Below are 23,524 nucleotides of genomic sequence, written 5' to 3'. Positions count from 1 at the left end.
AAATTTTCCAGCATTCAGAAAAACACGTGAAACTTTTCATTATTTTTTCCGGTTTAATCCTTTCTCCTGGAATACTTTTTATGGACTTGGCCCTTTCAAATAAAGATTAGTGGTCTGGAGCTGTGACTTAAAACTAAAGGATCGGGTAAAGAAGAAAAAAAAATGAAGAAAATCAAGGACTTGGTATAGGTATGGTACCAGTCATAATTATTAAATGAGTTGAAGTCCTCAAGGACGTATATTGCTCAAAGGAGATCACCCAGAAAATTAAACCCATCTGTCGAGTGTCACTCCTTACACTTAAACCGTAGCGCGCAGTAAAACTTGAACTCAAACACAAATTTAAGAGCTTACATAGTAAAAATTTTGCATATTGAATGTAAATGTTACTCTTACGTGGGCAGTAACAAATAATTTCACATTATTGGAGAAAACTTATCATTGTGATTATGCAGCGTTCCTAAATTCTAGAATCCTTCAGTAAATCTCTTTTAAGAAGATGAAACTTTAAAACATCAATTAGCTCCAGGTGGCATTAAAGATTTTTAATTGCAAATGCATAAGAATAACCAGCAATGTTAGGAGTCAATTACTTCAAAATTCAAGGTGATTCCACTGAGTGAGAATCTCATAGCTTCAATAAATATTTGCTTATGAAACACGTACGTGGTGCAATGAAAAACTACTCCGAAAAGCAGACCCCTGTGTATTTGATCCCTTTGCACTCAGAATTATTTAAAACCGGGTCATTTTCATTTCAAAAAAGGAAAATCACCATTTATATCTTCAAAGTGCTTTAGTTTATAATCATGATGACTTGCAATTTTTGCATCCAGTGTGTCAAATTTTAGATTGTATTTATTCTGTTTCCAAAATAACGCGGGCCTTCTTTTACAGGGTAAAACTGTTTGTTTTTTTAAACAATTGCGATGAGCTAATTGAAGTAAACAGAAGTTCTAATTGCTTTAAGAACTTTAAAGCGCAAACGGCAAAGTTTCCCAAAGACGGCAACAATTCCAAATTTCAATGGGAATTTTGAAAGAACGAAAACTGGCACTTATGTCATAGAAAAAAAAATCCTGAACACCATATAACGTTGACTTCGTTCCTTATTAGTACCGTTAACCACGATATACTGTTTTTTTCAGGTACTGAAAAAGGTAGGGGTAGATATAAATGACAGAGTTATGTCACTAATAAGCCTACCAGCTTGAAGTCGACTAGCCTAGTGAACCTGCTAAGATATTAACATCTAACTTACTTTGCTAACTTTTACTAACTAAGTCCTACTTTGTGGAAACTAGACTTTCCTTTGAAATAACTCTTAAGAGATTCACCTTTAACCCTATGATGTTGTAGATTAATCCTACCAATTATATGTTTTTCTTTAAAACTGTGTATATTTTTCATAAAGTCACGGACCGCTACACTGTCACTGAACTAGCAAATTTTATATCCCAAATTTTTCATTTTTCTATTTAGAAAATTACTTCATGTAGCTCCAATAGATCCGATGTTCAAATATCCGTTTCATCTGGTCATCAGACAACAAAGATGTTACTTCTCCAAAAATTAAATTAAAAAAAAAACAGTTTTTTTAAACTGAAAGTAAGGAGCGACATAACTTAAAACGAACAGAAATTATTCCGTATATGGAAGGGACTGTCCCCTCCTCAACGCCTTGCTCTTTACTCTAAAGTTTGACTCTTTCTCACAACTCTATTTGTTAAAACAATAAAAAAAAACCTTAGCCTAAAGAGCAAGGCGTTGAGGAGGGGACAGCCCCTTCCAAATACGGAATAATTTCTGTTTGTTTTAGGTTTTAATGTCGCTCCTGACTTTCAGTTAAAAAGACTTGTTTTTTTTTTAATTTCTGAACATTTTTTTTTAAATAATGCTGGGAAATCCGCGGGGCCCGTCATAGAAATATCCCTTCCACCATAACAATATCCTCCCACGTAGCCTCCTCCTCCGACCCCCCTCCCTGCCAGAAGAAATCCCTCCTGAAAACGTCTGCATACTTCCAAATAACAAATACTATATGTAAACAATGGGCAAAGTTCATAACTTGGAGCCCTTCCCCGGGACTGTGGGGGATTAAGTCATCCTCAAAGACATATTTATCAGGTTTTTGACTATGCTGAACAAAATGGCTATCTCACAATTTTGATCGGGTGACTTTGGGAAAAAAAGAGCGTCAGAGGGCGCCTAGTTGCACTCCAATTTTTTGGTCACTTAAAAAGGGCACTAGAACTTTTAATTTCTGTTCGAATGAGCCATCTCGCGATATTTTTTTACCACTGGATCGATATGATCACCCCTGGGAAAAGAAACAACAAACAAACACTTATCTGCGATCTTTCTTCTGGCGAAAAATGCAAAATTCCACATTTTTGCAGGTAGGAGCTTGAAACCTCTACAGTAGGGTTCTCTGATACGTTGCATATGATAGTTTAATTTTCATTAGGATTCTATCACTTTTAAGGGAGTTTCCCCCTTTTTTCGAAAATAAGGCAAATTTTTACAGGCTCATAACTTTTGATGTGTATAACTAAACTTAATGAAATTTAAATATTTGAAACTAGCACAAAAATCCAAGTCTTTTGATGTATCTACTGGTATCAAAATTCCGTTTTTTAAAGTTTTGGTTACTATTGAGCCGGGTCTCTGCTTACTTAGAGTTCGTTACCACGAACTGTTTGATAAGAAACATGGATTATCAGTTCATCACAGTTCCGAGACCATTTTTGGCTATCATTAAACTTCCTTCATTTTTGATTGTAGGAGTTTGATCAGCTTGTGATTCGATTCCTCGTCAAAGCTCTAATAGCTGTTTTCAAAATATTGCACGATATCATGCAAGTAAAAGTGACCAATTTAATGTCCTTTGTAGAAATAATGATATTTAGCCCTATTTCGTAAACAGCTTGCTTTTTCATGAAAATAAAATATTTTCAACAGTAAAAAGAGTAAGATTGAAAATGCACTAAGATTCAGAGAACAACACATAGCATTAAGTCATAAAATGACAATTGCTCCAGAAAATAAATTGTACCTTGAAATTACAACCCCTCAGAAAAATTGTTAAGATTCAGAGAAGTCATGATATCTTAAACTACTAATTTTTATATCCAATTAAGGCACTAGCAGGCTCGAAAGAATAAAAAATTGGGGCTTTCCTCAACAATAAAACCACAAAGCCTGTTACAGTTTGTACTGTAGAGGGCAGGAGTGTAAATGGATAGAAAGCCTCTTAGGGAGTAGGCACCTTTATACCCAGCTTAAAGAAAATTTCAACACTTTCGACTTTCCATTCACTTTCCCAGCAAACTACGACTAAGGTTACCAATCCCAGGCAATCAACAAACCCAAACCAACTTTTTAAAGTCTCGACTTCCCTCTATACTGTTATAGTCTAAGGATCGTTGGATTTTCATTGTCTCACACCTCAGCCCAAAAAAAGGGAAGTTATTGCTCAGCGCATCAAAGTTTTGAGTCTAGTGTCAAAAACAGTTTGGACTTAGCATTATGAAAAAACTTTTGGACCTAATGATTTAATGGACCTTTTGGACCTAATGACCATGGATGTGAAAAATGCAAGCTTTATTAGTTTTGCTACTGACATAGAGTGAAAAATGCTTGAAATAATTCTAGCCTTCTCCAGCAAGGACAACAACAATATGTAAATGAACCGTGAAAGTCACAAAGAAAGTTCTATGAAATCAGAATTAGTTAGAGAATGTGAGGAAAGAGAAACCTGCTAAAACGTATTTTGAAAAATTCAACATGTGTAGAGGTTTTCTGAAGATGGTGGTTTTTTTTTTACCTCTGATAGAACATTTCCTGATAATGTCTGAGTGGAATGGCAACCCTTGTAAGAGGGTAGTCAAAATCGGGAGGAAAATAATTTCTTTATCACTATTTTTTTTTATCGCACGGGCATGAGGGGGTCTGCTACATAATAGAAATAGAGGTCGCCCGTCCCTTCTGTGAGATGATATATCTATTGCCATCGTGATATTTTTCCTTTTTTAGAGCAGTGATATGAACAATAAATATAGGCTAAATGGGCGAAGACTTGAACCTCATTTCAAACTAGAATGCTTCGGTTTCAGCCCCCTTCCCCCCCCCCCACTCCTAAGCCTCCATGAGCAAAGTTCAGGGTGCAACTTGAAACCAAAGAACACTAGTAAAGATTCTTGAGGATACACATAAAAACCATAATCACATATGAAGGATTATAGTATCCCATAGAGAGTAACAACAAGAAGAAGCTATTATTTGTAATCCGTATACTAACTTTTCCTTTAGCAGCTCTTCAAATTTGTTTTTTGCAAGGACCATCAGTTCATTAACTTCTTCTTTACTTCTTTTAAAATTTTCAATGCTGAAAGTATACAATGTGACTTGCTTGATTCCTATATTCCTACACCAGTCCAATGTTCGAGAGAGAGTGTCAAACCTGCAATATAAAGTCAATTTTTTTAGGGATTAAAGTTCAGGCCTTTTTCAACAGGCTAAGTCATATATACTGCTAATACAATTAACAGGTCATTGCAGCACAAACCCATCAAAGGCCAACATAGCCGCATACACTCTATCCAAATCTATTAATTATACGTAAATTATAAGCAAAGAGAACTGAGCCAATGTTTCGCCAGCTCTCCAAAAAATGTTCCTGACTGCACAAAAGGAAAGGGTGTTAAGAAACCTTAATAAGAAAAAAAAAACTAGTAGTTCATTTTTTCATCCTAACTTTATGAAATTAATTCTGGAAGTTTTCCTGGGCCATCCTTTGGCCCCTCCTAAAAAGAATCCTCTCGTTTTTAATTCCAGTACGACACCTAAAAGGAGAGATTCTTCTTGCTTCCAACATTTATATGCACCTTTTAATGCTCGTTTGAAAAAAGCTAAATATTTATTTAGTTCTAATACAAGGAATAATCACCCAGGACGTAATGGATCACGGAGGTGGAGTCACAAAATCATTTTGGTTTCAAAACTGCGATTGATGGTTCACATTTTCCTGAAGGAATTTATTAGACAAGTCTTTGGAAGGAGTTCCCATCTCCCTTAATAGCGAGCTAAATCTGCAAAAAGAGAAAAAATGAAAAAATATTTACCCTTTACAATATCAAACTGGATAGACGGTATTTATAAGAGGCAACAAAAAAAGAAATTTTCAAAAAATTGAACGCCTTGAAAAGTAAATTACACCATTAAATACTGCTACATACCCTCAGAAATGTAGGTACTTGATTGGCCTTTTGATGAAATAAAAATAAACAAAACGGTCTTACTTGTCTTAGCCTATTTGGATTTTCTTATTATGGGAAGGAAGACCAGAGTAAACATAATCGAACCGGAATTGAATTATTTGATCCAGTGATGAACTCAACAAGTAATTCTGATGGTAGCGTTTTCGCTGATTTTCAGATATCAAATGCAGGGTATATTGTGAAAATTCTAGAAATGGTCCAAACCATTAATACGAATATTTAGGCATTTCAGTATAATGTTTAGTAGATAGAAACTGATTTGAGCGCAGTGACAAATCGCGCTATATTGATTGAAAATAAAAATTAAGCACTGGGAAATGAGCTTCCAACAATGAAATCGGAATTATTGGCTTTGAAAAATTTTATGGTAGAGCATTCGGCAATAATTTTAATCTAAAGTGGAAACGAATTCAGTAGTCCGTCAATCGTTAGTTGAAGAAAATTGGAATAAGATGTGTAATTCGTCATTCGGGGATTTAAAAGAGGTATTCAAGATATTTCAGTATTCAATATACTGAGCCCCTGATTTCAGATGTGCTTGTGAATAGATTGTCATTTAATAATCAAGGAGAGAAGGATTTATTTACATAGTTAATAATAGAAGATCTGCTATCTTATATATATATATATATATATATATATATATATATATATATATATATATATATATATATATATATATATATATATATATATATATATATATATATATATATATATATATATATATATATATATATATATATATATATATATATATATATATATATATATATATATATATATATATATATATATATATATATATATATATATATATATATGATGATGATGTGTGTGTGTGTGTGTGTGTATATATATATATATATATATATATATATATATATATATATATATATATATATATATATATATATGTATATATATATATATATATATATATATATATATATATATATATATATATATATATATATATATATATATATATATATATATATATAACTTACAGCAGCACCAAGCCGCCTGAGGTCAACACAGCAACCCACGCTCCTCCTTTGACATCCTCCACCCCAACCGCGGACGATCGCTTTTCCGTTTAGCCCTAGACGGTTGGCCGAAAGAGACAATCTTCGGCAATCTGTCATCCTTCATCCACAGAACGTGCCCCAGTCATCACAACCTTTCTCTCATTATTGCCCTAGAAAGAGGGATTGAACAACAATTTTCGTACAGCCTAAAGTTTGAAATACGGTCAGTTGGCCGGGTGCCCAGAACAATCCGAAGGCAATTTCTCTAGAAAACATCTAGCAAATCTTCATCCGCTGTTCAGAACACTCATGCTCCAGAACCATATTTGACCACTGTCATCACTGTAGCTTCCAATATTCTAATCTTGGTTTGCATGTTTATCTTCCTATCCTTCCAAACGTTTTTTAACTGTGAAAAAATCCTGACCCTTGGCTATTTTACTTTTAACATCTTCACTGCTCCAACATCTTTACTAACAATACTACCAAGATAAGTGAAGTTGTCCCTCTGATCAATCTTTCGGTTACCCAACGTCACCTTTTCATCTTAAATTAGTCCTACCCTTAGCGACTTGGTCTTCTTAACATTAATTTTCAAACCTATTCTAGCAACCTGAACCCACAAAACCTCTAAAAGCATTTTGCCAAACGTTCATCTAGGATGCTTAAATCACCAGCATAATCTATAAGTCCAGGAAAGTGTTTCCTTCCTATTTGATTCAGTGTTCTCCTATTGCCTTTCCTGGGCTCCTTAAGACAAAGTCCATCCCAATGATCCATATAAAGGGGGATGGAACATAGCCCCGCTTAACCCCTGATTTAATATGAAACCCACTACTAACCTCGTTTCCTACCTTAACCGTAGCAGTGTTATTCTCATGCATAGCACTTATCATTTCAATATATTTATCTGGTATACCATACAGGGATAAGACCTTCGCTAAAGCTCTTCTATCAACAGAATCGAACGCTCGCTGATAATCTATAAAACTGAGGACCCGAGGTGTTTGATAACTCAGGCATTTCTCAATTGTTAACCTAAGAGTGAACATTTGGTCAACACATTACCTACCCTTTCTAAAACCGTACTGTTCTTCTCAGTACTTTGTCTACAGCATAACTCTGTCTGAAAATTATCATATAACTAAGTAATTTGCTACCTACAGAGAAGAATAACTGGTTTATTTATGAATTTGACATTGTTACTTCTGGCATTTGACACTGTCGACTATCAAATATTATTACGTACTGTAAACGAGAATTATATGATTAAAGAAGTGCTACCTTGGCTTTTATTTGTGATTACCTTCTGAAGAGAGAGGAGTATGCTGAAGTGAAGAGATTTTCTTCGAGTAAAGTTTTGTTCATTGTGGTGTTCCCCAGAGCTCTGTTTTAGGTCCTAAAACAGTAATATTTTAGCTTCACATCTGAAAACTCCTTTTCAGAAAAAAAAGAGAAGAAACCTATTTTTTTCTTGTCTTTCCTTTTTTCTGTTGATAAAGTTTTCCAGATGTGAAGCCTTTTAGATTTTCTTATTCATTGTTTTGAGAAATAGTTCCCTCCGTTTCTTATATATTTACAGAAATTAATTTCATTTATAAATGGGAAGACAACATGGTCTAGGAAAACATTGACCAAATATAAAACGCACATTAAAACGACAAATCTATGATGCCTCCGCACTATTATTACAAAAATACAAATTAAACAGATAAAACACCCGGACAAAGAACTTATAAATAGCTGCAGCTTACCCCGAAACATGGCCTGCTTCAACTGTTGTTCCTAATTTCTTTGCATACCTCCGATTCCCATCTAGAATAAAAGCAACATGCTCTGGTATCTTCCCACATTGAAGGATCTTAATGCACAGTTTTTGAAACCATGTTAAATCTTGCACTTCAAACCAAGACATTCACAACTGAAAAGAAATTGTTTGGTCCTTATTTCAAGGAGTAAGATTTATATATAAAAAAAAAAAAAAAAAAAAAAAAAAAATGATTATATATTGATGTACACAGGTTGGTATATATTGATTAAACCACTAACAATGTTAATTGACCAAAGACATACGAACTTCGTGATCACGATAGAAATACTGAGTCCTACCTCACCATATAGGATTTAAGTACTGATTGGATTACTATAAAATTATATATATATATATATATATATATATATATATATATATATATATATATATATATATATATATATATATATATATATATATATATATATATATATATATATATATATATATATATATATATATATATATATATATATATATATATATAACAATTTTCATATTTATGAGCACATTTCATGAGCATAAATTACATCATTTCCACCGCAGGAGAGGACGTATCGTTTTTAGTCTCTTATGACGAATGCAAAATAACACAAGATGACAGTCTGCAAAGCATAGATGTGTCTGTCAGGGATAGAAGGAGGAAAAAATATTTAATATATGTGACATATTTCAAAATTATATAAAATGATAAATGACTCTGAACAGCTAAAGAAAAAGACATGGAACAAGATAACAACAAATCACGTTGAATTGCAAACAAACATGTGACTTATAACTAAAGAACTGCCATGCAAAAAGTGGGGTAGGAAAGCAGCAATGTCTCTTGGCAGTTTTCAAATTTGTTGGCAAATTTTGTCTGAAAATACCATTTTTACATTTAAAAATAATTTTGCTCAACGAAAAGCTGTTAAAACCCAAGTTATGCAGCTAAAGCGTTGGCAGCTTTTGTAAGTCTGTCAAATTCTGCTACTGACAGAAAAAAGCTCGGAAACTTCTTTCCATACCTGACTCCCCCCCTCCCTAACACTCAGATATATAACCCAAATTATATGTTTCCCATGAACTTTTCTTGTTCTTGATTTTGTCACACTTGGTTCAGTTTACAGGTACACGGTTTTACACAAGAGTGATGCTAACGACCAAGTAAATATGGTAATTTCATAAGATTTGCAAATTGTTCTTTTAATTGGGTCATGATGAATCAATGCCTCTGGCTTGTATAACTTCAATAAAATGGAATTCTAATCAAATAGTGAGTTTTTAAATGTACTTGTTAATTAAAAAAAACACTCAAGAATTAAGGTTAGATCTCACAAAACCGGTTTCATAGCATACAAAGACCAGTGATGGGTGATAGAATGCATTGCAATTATATAATTTGGACAAAATATTTACACGCTAGGGGGGGGGGCGTTCAAAAAGTGGAGCAGCAATGCTACTCGGCAGTTTTCATGGCCTAGTAAAATTACCTAAGCTGATATAAAGTTAAAACCTAATCTGATCTAAAATATTGGATCCCATTGGGGACCTTGTTTTATTTCCCTCACAGACCATTGAATTGAAATCTAACACATTTACAACTTGACTAACTGCTTCTTTTTGCTTTCAGTAAGACATGCAACCAGCTTCAATGTGCCTTGCAAGGTATCACCACAGGTGCTGCAAGGTATCTAGCCAGTAAAACACAGTCAAAGACCATATTGCCAAAAAATAACCTAGTCAGCCTTTCAGATTAAAAGGGGAATAACCAATCACTAGTGTTTTCGCCAAATTTACAGTCATTTATTCTGGTAACTCTACCACCCAGTTCAGCAGTTGAGTGCTCATTATCTGTGCTTGACTTACTTCCTGATTCAAAAAAAGAATCAATTGAAAAGCCAGACAAATCATGTTAACAAATAGTCAGTAGGTCTTTAAGCACTCCAGAGTCTACCAATTTTAACTCTATATTTATCTCTAGCCCTCCAAGACCCTCCACACAGCCAATCCTCAGAACCAATGGCACCAATTCTGTAGTGACTGTAGAGTCAGACCAGCTAGCGTTAGTTAAAAGTATGATAAAAACTCTTCCACAAAGGCTTCCGAACAAAGGAACATCATCATCAAGCTCTGTATTAGAAAATGTCAAACCTAGCAGCACTGAGAATTCCAAGGCTTTGGTGACATTGACACATAGTGCCAAAACGACAACAAGGCTTCAGATGCTTTTAGATGAGCAGTTTAAGTTTGTAATTTTCCACTAACAGACTGAGCTTTGGACCCAGTATTTAACCTGCACCAACACCAGTCCAATCATTTACAATTTTCCACTTGGAACTACCTTTACAGACTCAAATCAACCTAGAGAGTTCCGAAATCTCAAGACGAAAATAGTCCGGCATCTAGAATTTTCAGCTCATTAGCAAAGTTTGCTAGATGACGCTGCCAAAAAGTCCAAAGCAGATCAGCTTATGTGTAGAAACCATAGAATGTGGTTGATCTGTGGTCTGAATGCTTATTGACAGCTTAAAGGGGGTCATGGTTCTCAGATCCAATACAGAGGCAATATAACTCTTGATAGCTTGAAAGGCCTTCCGATAGGTGAAATGAACCACAGTCACATGTTTGTCACAAGTCTTACTCCCATTTTTGCCAAACTTATTGACTCCCAACTGCAAAAATGCCTTAGTACAAATCCACCCACAAGTAAATAGCCACCACTATTTGCTATTATTGCTGACTAGATGACACATAATAGGCGAACATTCCAGATTGTTGGTGTTATTTCTTTTTTTTCTGGGCATCTTGATTCTTTCGTTGTAGACATGTCAGTCATTAGTGGGCATACAGGATTAGACATCACATACACTCTGCTTGAAGCTCTGAAGCATCACTCAGAAGTTCTAATGACCTTTTTATCAGTCAAAGGTGATTGGAGGTCAACCAGACCCCCCCCCCATACACCAATCATTTCCCCAAACACATTCAATCATTATTTCCAACACAGCCATTTTGTTCAGTGTAGTCGAAAGGTCCAGAAATTCCGTCTTTGAGGATAACCCACCCCCCATATAGCCCTTCAAGAGGTTGCAGTAGGTGATGCTCTGTCATCACCTATGTCTGTCAGAAGTGGTGTTCCACAAGCCAGTACTCTTCTGCCTTTTTATCAATGATTTGCCAGGTGTTGTTAGAAATTTAGCCATAAAAATGTTTGCAGATGATGTGAAAATCTACAGCTCAGTCATGAGTGAACATGAGATCTCTTTACTTCAAGAGGATTTGGTTGCTCTGGGCTGGAGGTGTACTGCAAACTTCATTAATGAAACCAAATGCAATGCTGTGCACTATTTGTGTAGACTCCCTCAATATTACCATTACTTTGTTGAAGGTAAATTATTTTCAAGTGTGGAATATGTTCAAGACCTTGGGATTTGTTTTGATTCAAGTTTCAAATTTGATAAACATGTATTGGATATCACCCATAAGGCAAATTAACAATTACTATGTCTAAAGCATGCATTTTCAAAGTTTAATCTTCATTCCCTTTATGTATCCACTTTATGTCCAATACTTGAGTATTGTTCATCAGTATGGTATCCCCTGAATAAAAGAGATAGAGAGAGGGTTGAAAGAGTACAACATAGGGCCACCAAACTCATACCTTACCACCAGAGAATACAGACTATAGTTGCCTAGTCTTCAGTTCCAACATAATAGAGCCAACCTAATAAATACATTCTGCATTGTTAGGAAAATTGATAATACCACCCCAAGTCACTTTTTCATTTTTACAGAATACAGTAGTACCCATCAGCACCAACACAAAACTTACCCACCATGTTCACAGAAAAGAATAGGTCAAAACTCTTTGTCTAGCTGAGTGTGGAAGACTTGGAATTCACTTCCATCAGAAATAGTTGGCAGTACCATAGTCCAGTCTTTCAACAGTAGTTTAGCCTCTACAAATTTCTATACTAGGTCTTATCACAATCCATTTTGAGAATATTTTTACTTTTGCATCAGCTGATTTACCTTAAATTACCTTAAATCGCAGCTTGGAGCGAAATTAAGGATTTTCCATCCTTGTAATGCTCTGTGATGACATCTAATGTTTTTTTTTTGCTTGCTACATTTGGGTTGTAGACTCAGCAGCTTCCCAGGTGTAGAGGAACTCCTGCTGTTGCCAATCTTCGTCAAGTCTTTGCTTGAAGGCAATCGTCGAGTCTGCAGACACCATATCTTCAGAGAGTTGGTTATTTGTTGGCTGAAGAAATGGCTTCTCTCTCTGATAGAAGAATGCTTCTTGAAAATTTTCATTGAATGTCCTCTTGTCACAAGGCGTTCTGGGGGAGCAAGGAGACCAGGAAGAGTATTTTTTGAAATGACTTTGTTGGTTAGAATCATGTTGCCTTGCTTCCTCTGGGTCACTTGTTTGAGGCCATCAACCATCTTAGTTGCTCTTCTCTGTACTTTTTCTAGTATTTCCCTGTCCTTCTTAAAATAGGGGGACGCCAGGGACATTCCAATCTCAAGGCGTGGACAAACCAGTGCCTTGTAGAGCTTCATAAATACTTTAGGACGCTGGCTAGAGATAGTTTTTTTTTAATAAGTCCAAGGGATTGGAAGGCAGAAGAAGATACAGATTTGCATGGGTACTGAAACTCAGCCAATGATCAACAATGACTCCAAGATCTCTTTCTTCAGTAACTGCAGAGAGGTGGTTACCTTGGAAATGGTACTGCTGATGTGGATTATGTTTGCCAAAATGAATGACATGACATTTTTCAGCATTAAAGGAGAGGAGCCATTTATCAGCCCAGCTTCCAAGAATATCAATGTCCGTTTGTATAGATTGGAGATCAGATGGTATAGCAGCTTTGCCAACAAGTTTTGAGTCATCAGCATAAAGTGTGAGGAGGTTCGAGAGAAGGTTTGGTGCATCATTAATATAAAAATTGAAGAGACTCAGTCCAAGGATAGTCCCCTGGGGGACGCCACTTAACACAGTTATGGATGACAATAAATGAGGAACACCTTGAGAATCATAGACCCTGACGGCTTGTGTTCTTTCTGATAGAAAACTCTGTATCCACTGCACAGTAACACCATCAACAGCTGCTGCCTTCAGTTTGGCGATCAGGAATTCATGAAATACCCTGTCAAAAGCTTTTGAGAGGTCCAGGAGCATCATATCAACAGGAAATCCTTGATCCAGTAGTGATGTTACATACTCGTATGTCTGTATTAGGTTAGTGTCCATGGATCTACCAGATCTGAAGCCATGTTGAGAAGGAGTTAGTATGTTATTAGCTTCAAAGTGCTGAATGAGAGCTCTATTTACAAATCTCTTGAGCACCTTTACAACCGCAGAAGTGATGCTGATGGGACAGTAATTTTCAGCACAATCCTTGGGGCCTTTTTTGTGGATTGGCGTGACATATGATGTTTTCCAATCTGTAGGTAGCTGTCCATTTTTTGGGGACTGCTGGAAGAGTCTGCACAGAGGAGAAGCGAGGACATTTCTACACTCTTGAAGAAGCCTTGGGTGTAACCCATCAGGTCCTTTGGACTTGTTAACATCGAGTTTATCGAGGCTAGATAAGACCATTTCTTCAGTAATTAACAGGCTAGGCATTGGGGTAGATGCAGAATGTGATGGTGCTGCAGGGATGGTTGGACAAGACCAGGTGGTGAAAGCAGAGGCAAACTGGACATTCAGTAAATTAGCTTTATCTATTGGTGACGAGTGCGTTACCCTGCTATGTTTGAGGTCAGGAATGGTGTGACAGTTAAGACTTTTAGCAGAAATATGCCTCCAGAAGGATTTGGGGTTTGCCTTGATATCTGTGGCAAGCTTCTCCTCAAATTCAGACTTCAATTTCCTAACTGAGTCCAAGAAGAGATTCCAAGCATTCACATACCTTAGCCAATTTTCCTGTGTTTTTTTCTTTTTGTACCTTTTTCAAGCTCTGGCCTTCCTATTGATAGTCCTCTTTGTATCCTTTGTGAGAAATGGAAGTGTTTTTGGTTGTCTTCAATAAATAACATGGGAGTGCTTCTTTTCTGTTGACAGGAGTTTCCTTGACATTCAACCATGACGTGTTGATATCAGAAGTAATGAGCTCTGACCAATTAATTGATACCAATTCCTGCTGTATTTCATGATAGTCAATAAAAGTTTGAGGGCGCAAGTTAGTTTGAAGACGACTATTCATAGACAGCACAAAGAGGATAACTGAGTGGTCGCTGTTGCCAGCTGGAGGAAGAAATTCATTTCTGATGAGAGAGTCTGGGTTACTCAGAATTACAAGATCCAACAAGGAAGGGTTCTGGTCACCATGGCGCCTTGTGGGTTTTTCAACTATTTGGCAAAGGAAATTGTCAGATAAACAAGACACAAATGGTGAATCCTCACCGCCAGATGCCGGATGACCAAGTCCATCCACCCACTCAACCAAGGGGAAATTAAAATCACCAATTATTATCAAATCAGATGCAACCGTTTGTGATACAAAGGAAGCCATTCCATCAATAATTTTTTTAAGTGATGATTCACATTCTTCAAGACTGTGTGGGCTAGGGCTTCTGTAAATACACCCAATACAGACTTTTTTGTCATGAAGATTAATATCAAGCCATACACTTTCAACCCAAGGTAAATTAAAAATAGGAAGGTTGATAACACTGACCTGGAACCTTCTTTGATGTAGACACCAACTCCTCTTCTGCAGTTTGGCTGTCCTAGATTAGTGAAGCACTGAAATCCAGATATCTGCAGCAAACTCTCAGTAGAAGGAACTGCAGTATACTTTGGCAGAATCTCCACCAAACCGGCAATATCTGCTGCCTCTTCTTGTAAGAGCACTTGGGTTTCCAGAAGCTTGTTTGTAAGAGAGTCAACATTGCTCAAGATGACACACAGGGTGTTATTTTTCCAAGACTTTTGTGACATGCCGTCTAGCAGCAGAGGTCCAGGAGCTGGAACTGTGATAGACACAGGTGGCATGGAAGTAAGTTCAGAAACAGCACTTACTTGAATTACTTGAGCTATCACATGACAAGAAAAGTTCACTACATAATTGACTAAGTTCATTTTCTGTAGAGGATATGCTTATATCAACACTTGAAGTATTATGAAACAAAGAAGATAACTGCAAGAAAGCAGGGCTATTTACAGGTGAGGGACAAACTGTTAGATTTCCATTGTGGACTGGTTTGAAGCTGGCTTTGGAGTTTTCCAACTGCAATGAACAGCTATGTTTTTTGACACTACTTGTCCTTTGAAGATGATAAGATCTGTTTCACCAGCATTTTTTTGCCTCTTTAGCTCATCTACAAGAGCTTTACATTTGTTATGCTCTGCCTTTGAAGCATCACCATGAAACTGACTGTCTTCATGGAGTTCACAAGAATGGTTGATGATTGTCCTTTTGATGTCAAAACTTAGTACAGAGAAGAGGATAGGAGGCAGACACGCACTTGCAGACTGTGGGTTTGCAGGGGTGGGTAGTCTTCTCGCATTTGTAATATGTATGTCCTGAAGTTTATACTTCTGGCTGAGGTACAACTGGATGGAGAGCTGTTTGTCTGGTTGTGAAGAGATACCATACGCAACTATTTGTGACCAGTATGTTTTCAGTTATTTTGTAGGCTTACTTTTTGGTATGTTTTAATTATTAACAGATATGTTTCAGTTAGTTTGGTATGCTATTTTATGTTTCAGTTATTATGTTTTCAGAGTGTATGTTTCAGTTACTGTATGTTTATGTTATGTCATCAACATTGTCATAGACTTTTTATAATTGTTTAGTGCAACAAGCTTGTTAAAGCTTAATGTATTTGGTATTAATAAATAAATGAAACTAAAAATGAACAGAAATTAGAATATATATAGCCAAATCAAACTTGAAACAAGAAAAAATTAACATTAGTAGGGCCAATAACCCCCATCCCTTCTCAAGATCAGAACATAATTTGCACTTTACTGAAAACAAAATATGTTGATTTTTTTTACTTTTTACTTAAATAAGTAAACAACTTTTTTTTACTCACTTTTTTTACCCTTTTTATATTTCAAGGAATAAATATCAGTATAGGCATTTTAAACTGACAATCCATGGCCTTTTTTTAGTAAAGCCTAATTTATGTTCTGGTCTTGAGAAGGCATGGGTTTTCTTTAAATTAATACAAATATAGGACACTGACATTCAGCCATGGGGGGAGGGGGCTGGCACCCCCCTTTTATGGGTGCCCATGCTTCTAATCTTCTTTAAGTTTCTTAAATTTTCTCTTTTTTATAGAAATGTCATGGCAGTGATTCAATTTGAAAAAAATTTTATTTAGTATTTTTCATATCAAATGACCTCTCAACAAGATTTAGTATATATCAACTCAAATTAGAGTGTTCAGCAAAATTTTGTATTTTTCAAATCAAATTGTTGCCATGACATTTCTGTAAAAAAACAAGAAAATTGAAGAAACTTAAAGAAGCTTAAAAGTAATTTTGAAAAAAATTTGCAATGGAAATGAGTGTCTGATTTGGATTCAAGATGAAATTCTGATGCTAGTGGTATGTTTTTTTTATCTATCTGATTAAAGTATTAATATAAAAATTATCCAAGGTAGGTGCTTGAAAATACCTTCCCAGGTCATATTTTAGTTAGTAAAATTCAAGACAAGCTACTTTTTACTAGCCTATCTTAGAAAAGTATGTTCTATCTTCCTGACCTAATAAATTTTACCCCAGCCCCCTATATACCAATTCAGGGTATATATTTGCACATTAGGGGGGTGGGGGTAAAGTTTAAACTTACCTCCCATTTACATCAGAAAAAAATTTGCCCCCACCCCCCCCCCCTAATGTACAAATATGAACCCTGAATTGGTATGTAGGGGTGGGGGATAAAATCAATTTCCAACAAAAATGATTATTATATTTGGAAATAGCATAAAAAAGGCACTGAGTGGTAGCCTAGCCTATATTCACTTTAATTGCAAGTCAATAATATGACTTGGTAAAAATCAACTGACAAATAAGATTCATAAGAACATCTTGCATATTAAAAAGTAAAATTTTCATTTTACTTTGCATGTCAAGGACTATACATGCAACTAGCTATCAAGGGGAAGGGTCATTTGTATAGAGCATAAAATAGTAGGCCTAATAAATTAGCCTATGCTACTCTGTGACCTTATCTCTATGCCAGTTATAGTATCTTATATATATTTACTGAATGAAGAACTAATACCTATGTTCGTAATAAATTGAACGGTTCTTTTAGAATATAGGCTATTCAAAATTTCACTAATTTATGGAAATAATGTCCTTGAATTTCAAATTTTTGCGCTAATATTTGTTCCATTCTTCTTTTTACTTACACCATCAGAATCAGATCTAGCGACCCAAAAATACTACCAAGTCCAAAAAACACATGACTAATGAAACTGCAAGAGAAGGCTTTTTCAATTCAACGCAGCAAAGAAGCTATTTTTGATTGGCTATTCTATTTGGTATCTCTCTTATTGTGGAGACGAAGCTTCCGTAAGTGCACACCCGGGAAACCACTATTTAACGGATCTTCTTCTTCTATTTAACAGCAGGCGGGCTTTTCAGTGATATTATTTAGCCCTTTTCCTTTTGCTTCACTCTGTGGGCTACAGAGCTACTGGCTTGATTGCCTCATATTTATTAGATAATTTCAGATATCTTTCAGTAGATCTTTCGACTCTAGGAGTTCAAAAATAAGATTATAGATGTCGATATCTTTGCTCTGTGTGCAGGTATAGTTGGCTAGGCTCTTGACTGATAGTGAGATTTTGTGGTGTTTGATGCATTTTAACAGTTTACAAAGCAAGGTATGTTGTGCAGACGTCAGTATATTACATTCAAATAGACAATGGCCAATTGTTTCATAATTGATATTACAATGTCTGCAAAGAGGAGACAGGGGAAATGAACGACTTGAATTAGGAAACTTATACGAGGATGCGAGAAAATTTAAACCAGTGGTTCCAGAACACATTCTATGATAAATTTTAGAAAAATACTTATTGGGAATGGGGGAAAGGATGGGATTTATCTTATTAAAATTAATATCTGATAGTCTCCATCGGTAAATATCTTTAATCGGGATTGGTCTCCCACTTGGCTGGTCAATACTTATAGCATTTTTTGGTATTTCATCAACCTGATGATTAGCACTTATACCAGAGTTGCTAGGAATGTACTGAAAATAAGTTCTTATGCCACTTGAAGCAAGATTATCTATAATACTGAGACAATGATGAGTAACAATGTCCAATTTATGCTGAGGAGCTGAGGCCAGCTGAGTCGGAATATACAATAATATTATTTGAATTTGCAATCTAAGGTTGGTTTTTCATAAGGTATTCTAATGCCATGATTATGGCATTTAACTCAGCAGACATTATAGATAAATTATTATATAATCTCTCGCCCATTGCAATTTTCAGGTGAGGTAGGAAAGCACCACTTGCTAGCTTCTCATTCATTTTTGACCCATCAACAAATATTTGGAAGTGGTTTTTATAGGTAATTGTATTAAGTTCAGCAAATTTTTTCTGGACAATAGCAATGGGGGTTAATCTATATTCCACTTTGAGAAATCAGTATTTATTATGGGAATTGACCAATTCCGTGGATGGGATTGGGGGAAAGTAGGTGCAATAGACTTTGCCGGTACGGGGAACTTCTTCTGAATATTGGCATACTCATGTGCAATTCCTCTATACATGGCTGGATTTCTGAACCAATTATGTAGGGTGTGTGAGCTATTTGATTTGGTTCCGTTGAAACCAAATGATACTCCACATCTTGGTTGCAAATCTTTTCCAGCTGCACCAATGAGCCCTGTACACATTCCACGCAATGTGGAACCTTACTAAATTACTTAATTAATCATCGTGCTGGGATGGTGTTGAGAGAGTTTTCATCCTTCTTCACATGAGAGAGGGGCAGCAAGGGTCTCTGCATCAGACAGCAAAATTTCATTCTTTTTCAAAATTTTGAGAATATTGTTCAGCTGGAAGTTGAGTCCTCCTCTTGAACGTTTCCAGCTACTATTCAATTGTTCAAAGTCATGAAGAATCCGAGCTGGAGTATTGCCAGGCAGTCCCAAGGGATTTCCGAGCCGGATTTTTGGCAGGCAGTCGCAAAAGATGTCCGAACGAGCAAAGTCTCCGCTTGGCAACCAGGTGTGACAAGCATAACTGGGAAGTCACAATGCGTAGGCGGTCATTGAAAAAAAAAGTCTGTCTATTAGATGCTTTCAATTGTCCGAGGCCAACTTCTATTAAAAAGTGTCAAGACGGCACTGGAAAGCTGCAGTTGCAGGCCAAATTTCAGCGCCGTAAAGCAGGATCAAATAGATTGACCCTCCAAGGATCTTTATTTTAATAGTTCGTTTGATAATTGCCTTTTTCCAAACATGGTTCAGTCTGCCGAAGACAGCCGAGGCTTTGGTCAAGCGGGCAACAATGATCGATGTGCCGTCCGATGATATGTTAGAACCAAGATAAGCGAAACGGTCAACTATTTCGATATGGTTCCCGGTTACCAAGTAATTAGAATTGTCAGCGTCGAACATTGGCTGCAATGCCATGACTTTTGTCTTCTTCCAGTTAATGGATTGTCCGGTACTGGAAGCTTCACCCAGAAGCGTGTTTAGAGCCATGATCAGCTGTGACATGGAGTAAGAGACTAGTGCTATGTCATCAGCAAAGTCGAAATATGTGAGAACTCTATGTCCGTACTTGAGTCCAAAGCTAAACTTCCGGGTTGTGAAAGTCATAATTTGATCTATAATATGGTTAAATAATTCAGCAGCAACTGAGCAATCTTGCCTTACTTCTGTTTTAATGAAAAGACCGTGCTACATCTACCGTTCACTTGCACACAGCTCTCAGTCTCTTAATATATTGTTCAGAGTAGGCAGACAAATTTTGACAGGAGGCTAATATTAGAAAACATATTCCATAGAGAATCTCAATCAACTGAGTCGAATGCTGCCTTTAAATCGACATAAGCAATGAAAGCCTGCTGACAAAAATCATTCACCTTCGCGATGATTTGTCTTATCTAGAATATCTACTCTGTCGTTGATCAGTCAGTCATAAAACCAGCCTGGTCTACTCATCGTTTTCACCGGAAAATCGCTGCAACGAAACTATAGAAGAGAGCTAGCCCGGTATTGAAAGGGGTGTTATCCCTCTAAAGTTATTACACTCTCTCTTTGAACCTTTTCTCTTCCACAGTGGCAGAATCACTTTTATATGCCAGACTTTTGGAATGATCTCTGAGTCCCACATTGCATTGAATAGAATTTGGAGCCATAGCAGGATAGTGCCGCTGCCATTGTTAAACAGCTCCGCAGAGATTTAGCACTTGCCAGGAGCTTTGCGGTTTTTCAGTTCCTTCACAGCATTTAGAATTTCTACGACAGAGAACGGTCTAATGTCAGCATTAACGAGGTCATTACGGATCACAGGATGGGGATGACAGGAGGCGCTAGATAATGGAGAGAGAGGGTATGCATTAAGTCGCCATGAGAAGTGTTCGTTCCGCCTTGAATTGTTTGGCCCTCTGTGTTCAAAGAGCATCCCGTCTACAGATAGTACATTTTTGTTGGTTAAGCATACTGACCCAAGAGGTCAGGCAAGTGCTTATACACTACTCCAACGTCCTTCCTCGTGGAAGCTTCTTGTAGTTCATCTTTGCTTTGGCGTAAACAAATGAATTGAGATCTCTATGGATCCGTTTATTCCTGACGCCGTTAAGATGTCAATAGGTCTTCATTTCCTTTTTAGTCTGGCCTGCCTTCAGATGTAATGACGTCCACAGCTTCCTGGGAGACCCAATGCTTTTGGAAATGTGGAACCTACTGTTTATGAAATCCAGAGTCCGTAGTTTTTGTTACTTCAACACACGCAGTTGAGCTTATTTTATTTGAAACTTTAAATATGAAATTGAATTTTCTTAAAACCTTTCTGTAGACATTAGTGAATGACATGGTAAATGATCCCAACAGCACTTCATCTTTTCTTAGACCTTAGTTCCATCTGTGCCACCAGAGATACCCAATGCATCAAGGGGGAAGAACCTACAGTTGTTTCTCAAGTTTTTTGCAGCTACGACGCACTCTTAATTTATTTTGTAATGGGTATTAAAGATGTGCAGGTCTGCTTTATATGTACATCGTAGTGTTTCCCCAGGTCTTTCCCTTTTACGTGTGCCCGATGGATGGTTGTGAAGAACAGTAGTTAGAACCTTTTGGTCACTAATTTGTAGGATCCGCTTTAAAAAACCTTTCTCGCAGTGTTTCGACTTCGGTTACAAGTAGTTGTCTAATTCCTGTTCCTACTGATTAATTAGTCATTTTCTTACTCAAATGAAAATAAATATTCACCTAAATAAAGGAGAAAATTACTAATGCTAGAAATCGTCTTTCTTGCAGCCGGTTTAAGTGCTATATGCCTAAAGCATATAACAGCACAGACAAAGCTTAGCTATTAAAAAGCTTCAAGTGAAAGGATAAGTTCTGGAAACCCAATTAAAGTGTCATTTGTTTGTCCTATTCTGGCCCATACTTTTTGTGCCTTAGATTCTGGGGGCTCAATTGACTCCCTAGTATTTGAACTAAACTTCTTGTTTTATGGCCTGGTTCAAGGAGTTGACATCTAAGAGACAGTCAGTAGTTGCGATGCATTTGTCTTTTTGATGCTTATTTTCAAAGCCACTTAAAAAAAACTTCCTCAAAATTCTAGCAATATATTTATGGCAGTCGTTCTTACATTAGTCCAATATTGCAATGTTATCAGCAAAGTCTTTACTTAAATTTGTTACAGAGATTATATCTCAAAAAGATTCACGCTCTTTGAAAGTTGAAACGTTTCTTCAAAGTTCATTAATAATTTAAAACTTTAGTCGTCTAAATCACTTGTAAAATTCACTCATATTTCAAAAATGCTTCTTTTCAGACTGGATATTTTTTTTCTTCAACACTTACTTAATGACAGTGTTGCCTGTTTTAGGCTTTTTTCATTGTGAGGCTTTTTTTGGTTAAAATCTCCTTATAATAAAATCAAGATTATCGTTTTTAATTTTGTAGTAGTTAACACTGGTCATTTCCAAATTACCCCCCTACCCTGAACATAGATTCCTTTACCCCCTCCACCCGCTTCCATAGATTCTCAATATTTTTATAATTATTCCCATAGTTTCTTATAATTTTCACTCCCTTTACCTGTTTTTAGTTCCTGTGTCTCCTTGAAATACAGCCCTTTATACTCAGACCAAGGTCCTGCATACGTGCCAGTCATGGTTGTTTATACCTAGTGTAAAAGTTGTTTTCTCGTCTGGGTGTTTATGTGTAGCATGTTTTGTGAATGTACTGAAGATATTGCAAACATAATTATTATTATTGTATGCGTTTGCATTATTTTCCAAACAGTTCATGGTAACAAACTGTAAAGAAGGAGCGACTCGGCTGAATAGTAGCCGAAACTCTAAAAAAATTCATATCACAAGATACATAAAAAGAATCACCTTATTATGCTAATTCCAAAGTTATAACATTCATCAAGTTTATTGTTAACCATTAAAAGTTCCGATCCTGTGAAAAGTTATCTGATTTTCGGAAAAGAGGGGAACCCCCCCCCCCTCCCCAAAAAAAAGATAATTAAGGAACCTTAATGAAAATCACACCATCAGATTCATCGTAGCAGTAAACCCTACTGAAAAGATTCAAGCTCCTATATACAAAAATGTGGAATTTTGCATTTTTTTTTCCAGAAGAAACACCGCGGATACATTTTTTCTTAGCCATGCCTTAATCACAAATTGGTTTTAATTCAAAAATCAAAGGGCTCGGTCTCGGCCTTTTGTCATGGGTGATCCTATGGAAATAATAGTCCTAGAAGATTAGGAGGGAATGCATTCGAACGAAAATTAAAAGTTCTAGTGTCCTTTTCAAGTGATAAAAAAAATTAGACGGCAACTAGCCCCCTTCCCACCTCTCTTTTTTTTTCCCAAAGCTGTCCGATAAAAATTTGGGATAGTCATTCTATTCAGCATAGTTGAAAAATTCAATAAGTATGTCTGTAGGGGTAACATGACCCCCCCACAGTCCGTCGGGAGAGAACTGTAAGTTATGAAAATTTGTCCATTGTTTACGTATATTATTTGTTACTGGGAAGCATAAAGACATTTTTCGAGGTGGGGGGGGGGGTTCCATAGGGATAATTTTAAGTAGGGGGGAAATTCCCGGCGTTTTAATTTTCTGCGGATAATTTTACATGGGAGATTTGACAAAATTCTTATATAAAATTCTTTTTATTTGTCTTATTTTCTTTTTACCAACTCAATTTTGCAAGTGGAGATGTTCCGGGGGAACTATCAGGAG

The 23,524-nt window shown here is 36.3% G+C and overlaps 1 protein-coding gene across 3 annotated transcripts in view; it reads right to left on the bottom strand.

Moving 5' to 3' along the window:
- Positions 1–17,629, bottom strand: part of LOC148956713 (dehydrodolichyl diphosphate synthase complex subunit DHDDS-like) — a 32,046-nt gene extending 14,417 nt beyond the window's left edge. For 2 of the 3 annotated variants that reach the window (XM_089096130.1, XM_089096120.1), the window contains exons 1-3: positions 17,354–17,448; positions 8,065–8,231; positions 4,301–4,462 (exon numbers count right to left, since the gene is read on the bottom strand). In XM_089096130.1, the coding sequence (XP_088952256.1) occupies positions 4,301–4,462; positions 8,065–8,225 (323 nt within the window). In that variant the 5' untranslated portion in view covers positions 8,226–8,231; positions 17,354–17,448. Of the gene's footprint in view, positions 1–4,300; positions 4,463–8,064; positions 8,232–17,353; positions 17,449–17,483 lie in introns of those variants that run through there. The other variant, XM_089096124.1, reaches the window with a different exon arrangement.
- Positions 17,630–23,524: the final 5,895 nt, after the last annotated feature.

The sequence above is a fragment of the Artemia sp. Qi Xiang Cuo genome, chromosome 1 (genome assembly GCF_049724085.1).
Source record: "Artemia sp. Qi Xiang Cuo chromosome 1, ASM4972408v1, whole genome shotgun sequence".
Taxonomy (NCBI): Eukaryota; Metazoa; Arthropoda; class Branchiopoda; order Anostraca; family Artemiidae; genus Artemia; species Artemia sp. Qi Xiang Cuo.
Note: the sequence above shows the minus strand (reverse complement) of the source record. Positions and strands in the feature narration are given on the sequence as shown.